At 42.4% G+C, this 6106-nt stretch overlaps 1 protein-coding gene across 4 annotated transcripts in view; it reads right to left on the minus strand.

The window, feature by feature from the left end:
- The window catches only part of LOC109957360 (formin-binding protein 1-like), a 28285-nt gene that overhangs the window by 8706 nt on the left and 13473 nt on the right, over window positions 1-6106 (minus strand). For 2 of the 4 annotated variants that reach the window (XM_020595185.1, XM_020595184.1), the window contains 6 exons: window positions 4858-4872; window positions 4639-4748; window positions 4305-4437; window positions 3911-4056; window positions 1607-1743; window positions 744-902 (listed from right to left, as the gene is read on the minus strand). In XM_020595185.1, the coding sequence (XP_020450841.1) occupies window positions 744-902; window positions 1607-1743; window positions 3911-4056; window positions 4305-4437; window positions 4639-4748; window positions 4858-4872 (700 nt within the window). The remainder of the gene's footprint in view (window positions 1-743; window positions 903-1606; window positions 1744-3910; window positions 4057-4304; window positions 4438-4638; window positions 4749-4857; window positions 4873-6106) is intronic. The other 2 variants (XM_020595187.1, XM_020595186.1) reach the window with 1 other exon arrangement.

Below are 6106 nucleotides of genomic sequence, written 5' to 3' on the forward strand. Positions count from 1 at the left end.
TTTATAGGTCTTATGAGGTATTCTAATTTATTGAGATAGTGAATTGGTGGGTTTTTGTTAAATGTGGCCAAAATCATCACAATTAAAAGACCCAACAGCTTCAACTACTTCAGTCTGTGTGTACTGAATTTATATAATACACGAGATTCAGTATTTGAGTTGAATTACTGAAATAAATGGACTTTTCCACAATATTCTAATTTATTGAGATGCACCTGTATTTCGTCTGTGTTGTTGTTACTTGCACTTCTAGAGCTTGTGCAGCTGCAGCACAGCAGACACAGCACCAGGAAACATGAATGAGGATGGGGTTAATGGAGGTCACAGAGCAGAGACAAAGTCCATGGTTTAATTTGACAGGTCATGACTGTAGTTTCTATTAGTGTTAGTGTCACACTGTCTGCTAAACCGTCTGTAATCACAATTAAAATGATCAGCTGTTTATGAAGATGGTTAGGGAAAGCTAGATTCACAAATATACCTTTAGTTACACAAAACAGTGTAAATCTGTTTTGCTGCTGTAGAGAGTGAAATAAAAGTGTTTCTGTTTAGACTAACACACCTGTGAATCAGACCTGATAAAGGATTTGAAACACTTTGATAAGCAAATTCGGACCTGGATTCAATAAAATGTTACCAAACCCCATCACATGGGTGTCGTTTACAGGTCACACAGCAGTCGTACAGAGGTCACGTGCTGATCAAATGTAGGTCATGCAGAGGTCATATGTAGGTCATGGCACCTTTGGCACTGCTGTCCAGGAAGACTTTGATGTAGGACGTGGGGACATATCCCTCTTCATCCAGGTTCCTTCGTACTCTGGTCCAACCATCTCCTTTGTCTTCTTCCACCACAGAAAGTAGTTCTCCCTCCACCATTGACAGTGTGCCTTCATTTTGACCTGCAGAGGATTAGTAACATGTTCAGACCACATGAACCACAGGCAACCAGAAGAGAAATCAACATGTGGTCTGGTTCTTCAGAATCAGTTCCAACAGATCCAATTGGATCCCTGTTACTGTCAAGGTGTAAGGCTGTAAAACACATTCAGGTGTCACACCTGCCAATCTCAGAAAGATAGGCCAACAGGAAGAATACTCAGGATATGTTCAGGGTCACGGTGGTGGGCTTCAAACATCATAAAAGCTGTGGTCACTGGTGAAGATTATCTTGCTGAAAAAAATGTGTAATTGTCATCCCATGGCACATCAATAACCACAATTTAAATTCCTCATATAGACTGGTCAGAAAGATCACTATTGGATATTTTCCTCCAATGATGCAACCCCATCGCTGCAGCACTGGTCAGTGAGGCCAAACCAGGTACGAGCTCTCTTCACTCAGAGCAAGGTAGACACACCTGAATTAACAGCTGTTTTGACAAGAACACTCAGCTGCTGTCGTACTGCTCTGGAGTGGCTCAGTGATCAGCTGCTGAATGAATGACTCAAACTGTCAGTGGGACCATCACGACTCTCCAGCTGCTGTCCAGGTGTTGTCATGATGAACCAGTTCCCCACAGTTGTTGAGCAAACACCTGTTACACATGTTCTTTAAGTAAATATACATACATAGTATATTACAAAGGACAATAAAACCGAGTACCTTGAAATGGGTAAAGAGACTTGCAGGTGCCAATACTCGGCAACAGTTCTTCATCATCAAAGTCATCATCGAACTCTGAACTACGAGACTTAAAGTGAAGCTCAGCGCCGTGGTCCTCAGTGTAACTGCCATCAGGACTAAGAGAGAGACAGGGATGGAGAGTGTGATGGGAAGAGAAAGACAGGCAGACAGACGGGTTGTGAGACAGAGATGGAGAGTGTGATGGGAAGAGAAAGACAGTCAGGTAGTGAGGCAGGGATGTAGAGTGTAATGGGAAGAGAAAGACAGGCAGACAGACGGGTTGTGAGACAGAGATGGAGAGTGTGATGGGAAGAGAAAGACAGGCAGACAGACATATAGTGAGACAGGTCGAGTCAATTTATTTAAGCACATTTAAAAACAGCAGACATTGACCAACATGCCGTTCAACAATAAAACAAACATACAAAAAACCAAATAACAATAAAAAGAATATCTAAAGCAGGTTTAAAAGCCAATGAGAAAAACTGGGCTTTTACCTTCAGGCTTTTAGACCTGAAGTGGCCACTGACAGGTCGTTCTAATGTGGGGTTAAAGCATTACACGGTTTTTGGGCTGTGACCACAAAGGCACAGTCCGCTTTGAGCTTCAGTCAAGCTCTGAGGATGACCAATAGCATCTGGTCAGAGGACAGAAGTGCCCTGGACGGTGTGTAGGAGCTCAGAGAGGTAAGATGACCCATTGAGTGACTTAAAAACAAATGCTTAAACCTTAAAATGAATCCTATAATGAACCAGAAGCCAATGAAGTGACATTAGTACAGGAGAGATGTGGTTGTGCTGACCTGGCAGCAGCATTTTGGACAAGCTGAAGTTGAGAGAGTGAGGACTGGCCGATAGCTGTATATAATGAGTTGCAATAGTCGAAATGAGAAAAAGGCAAAAATCACTTTCCCAAGACCAGAAAAAGACCACCAATAATTAAAGGATTCCCCTCCAAAATGTCTGAATACTCGTGAGTAAAGTTCTTTTTAAACTGGTCGGCAGATCACAGCACAGTGCACAGGGCTGCTCAAGTCCAGCTGAAATAGCTGAAGTTCAAAACTGGAATGAGCACCAGTCGGTAGTGGTCGGCAGTGAAAGCTGCTTTGGAATAGATGAGGTGAGCTAAAGAAGATACAGTCTAGGGGGTTAGACTCACCCACACTCAGCCAGGTTTCAAGTCACAAATAAAAAGTCCAATCCACGGGAGGTAAAGAGGTCCTTAAGGATGAAAGTGTTGTTTGCTAGCAATCTAGCATTAACCAGAGGCATCCTGGTCACAGCCAAGACACTCGCCGACTTAGATGCATGACTCAGCAGGCGCAGGTACTGCAGGTTCACTCCACCTCTACGGAGATGTGGGGACCAGGCTGATCGCTGGAGTCCAGAACAACAGGTAAAGCCAGGGAATTCCAGGTTAAAAGACCACAGAGGGAGCGAAGATAAACAGAGGCGGCCCACCGGGCTTTGATCATAAGCCAAAAACCTCTGTTTTTCCGTCGTCTGTGAGGCAGAACGCAGGCTGGGCAACGTAAGCTTGCCAGTATGTCTGACAGAAGTGGAGCCAAATATGTTTTCCGTCCTCTCATGCCATGATTAAACAGCTTGAATCAGATGTTAAGTGCTTGGCAATTGTAAACCAACAGAGAAGAGACAAGAATGAAAACTGCTGTCAACAATAAAACACTTGATCCTTGTAACAACACAGGGAGCAGATGGCTTGCGCCGTACACGGCGCCATCTTCCCTTTAGCCAACAGAAAGAGAGAGCAGCAGTGTTTCATTGCCATACCAATGACACTCCTGCCATGCCTACGCGACAGGCCAAATAATTATTTTTTTATACCATCCAACATACACTCATTTGGAAATAAGTATTTGCGTTTGGGAGTGTATGTCAGAGAACCTGACACCTGTCTCCTCCCTGCTTCAGTCTGATTTTATCTTTTTATTTCTTTTTTTTTTCTTGAAGGTTGTTTGTTCTAACTTCTTTGATTGTGAAGTAACTGGTAGCTTTGACGATTATTCGTGGCATCTTATTAATAATCTCCTTGTTTTGTGCGACCTTTACATAGAAGTTGCCAACGAAAAGTCTGGTTTAGTGCATGCGAACAAAACCCCATCATCCTTTTGCCACCGTGCCTGAAATATTTTCTAGGCAAAACAATAGACGGGTTTAACAGTGTAAAGTATATGAACAGTGAATGTCTAAATATGTCAGAAGAGGAACTAGCAAACAGATGTAACAAGCACCATCACGCTGACAAAACAATAATGAATAATACCTCTCTCTGCTGGCTGGGCTGCGGTTGTCCAGCTGCTTCAGGCTGCTGCTGCCTGGCGTTGTTGTGTGGGAATTTAAGCCACAACCTCCACCTTGTCTTGTACTGCTGTGATCAGACAGTTTGCTGTCGGCCTCCGATAACCACGCCTATGGTAGTATACAGATATACATGTTAATATAGACACTAACGTAGAGACACTCACGATTAAACAGTGACACAATAAAACACAATATTCAGATCAGCTCATACAAAATGAACAGTTTTACAAGACATGAAAGAGCAAAAGAAGTAAGAACCCAACTTCATGCACTCTGGTAAAAGGCTGTTTGGTGTGTATACAGTGTGTGAACTGTGCGTACGAAGCATGTGAACTGTGTGTATTGACAGAAAACACCTGGTTCCTCCTCAGCTCGTCCTCCAGTCTCTGCAGACTCTGCTTCACTTCTTCCAGTCGAGGCTCCACGCTGCTGGCATCGCCCATCTGAGGACTTCGTTCATAAACCTCCCTCATCTTCAGCAGAGCATCTCTAAAACACACACAACAGTACACAGCAGGTGCACAATACACAACATTAATAAAAAACACAAGCACATTAATACACAACATCAGTTGTGGTGTAAGCCTTTTCCAAGTTTTATGTTAGTCGACCTCACAAAGTGGCAATAATCACACATACACACAACGATCACATAGCCTCTGTGTGTGTGTGTGTGTGTGTGCGCGCTACCTCTGCTCCCTCTCTCTCTGGATCTCCTGGCTGATGTTGCTGATTCTGGTTTGGAGTTTTTTGCGTCTCTGTTCAAGAGGTAGATGACTGCAGTCTGCAGGACTGGAGCCCTACAGCAGGTTTGACATATTGATATGTGTTACACTCACTGACAACAACGGCTGACATTATGTGGTTTGAGATACCTTTGTGTTGCTGAGAAACAGGTGAGGTACTGACCAGTTTGAGTGACAGCTGCCCAGTGAGACAGGAGCATGAAGGAAACATCACATTTAAAACATTAACAGCAGCTCTGGGTTCATACATGTGTGAATAAATGTATTACCTCTGTATATATACAGTGGGTACGGAAAGTATTCAGACCCCCTTAAATTTTTCACTCTTTGTTATATTGCAGCCATATGCTAAAATCATTTAAGTTCATTTTTTTCCTCATTAATGTACACACAGCACCCCATATTGACAGAAAAACACAGAATGTTTGACATTTTTGCAGATTTATTAAAAAAGAAAAACTGAAATATCACATGGTCATAAGTATTCAGACCCTTTGCTCAGTATTTAAGCTTAAATGATTTTAGCATGTGGCTGCAATATAACAAAGAGTGAAAAATTTAAGGGGGTCTGAATACTTTCCGTAACCACTGTGTGTATATATATATATATGTTTCTGAGAACGTGAGAATGGAAGGCATCCTGAGTGTGTGAGTGTAATGGGCAGCTGAAAAGAGAACGAGGATAATTGAATTGACTGAAGAAATTGCAGCAAAACCTGAAAAATAGGTATTTTTATTATTCTGCCCACCCATTTCTATCAGTGAGGCCGGATGAAATAATATCTCTTTGTATAACATTATCACCTTCATGAAAGACTGTTGGATTAGACTGACTCAGTCTGAGCTAGGTGTTCCTAATAAACTGACAACTGGGTGTATATTTTGGAGCATATTTCAAATACACATATGAAGAAGTGATGTACTGTTACTCATCAGCGTTACAGTGCGTTATAAACAAGTATAACATGTCCATATAGATTTAATAACAGATAAACAGAGGGACCTAACAAAGTGTTACACGTTTTAGGTTGGACGCGAGTCACGTGCTACAGTTTACACCAGGGTGATCTAATCCAAGTCATCATGAACAGCAAAGCACCAGCTGCAGCGTTCAGTAAAAACGTCTGGTTCCCCGTGGAAGTTAATGTGGAAGAGCTTCACACATTTTACCATCAATGCAAAGGTTGAGCTGCTGTTTTTATTCTGTGAATTACAACAAACCACCGTATTCTCCCTAACCAAATTGTATTTGGCTGCCTAAACACATGAAATCAAGATGTTCCATAATTATAGCGTGTTCGTGACTGTTTCCATGACAACGAAAATGTGGTTAGTTTGCAAATGCGATATACGTTGGAGGACCTGCTGCCTATTTGCCCATCAGTGCAGGAGCTCTGTGTCAGGAGGTGTCA

The sequence above is a fragment of the Monopterus albus genome, unplaced genomic scaffold (assembly GCF_001952655.1).
Source record: "Monopterus albus unplaced genomic scaffold, M_albus_1.0 scaffold26.1, whole genome shotgun sequence".
Lineage (NCBI taxonomy): Eukaryota > Metazoa > Chordata > Actinopteri > Synbranchiformes > Synbranchidae > Monopterus > Monopterus albus.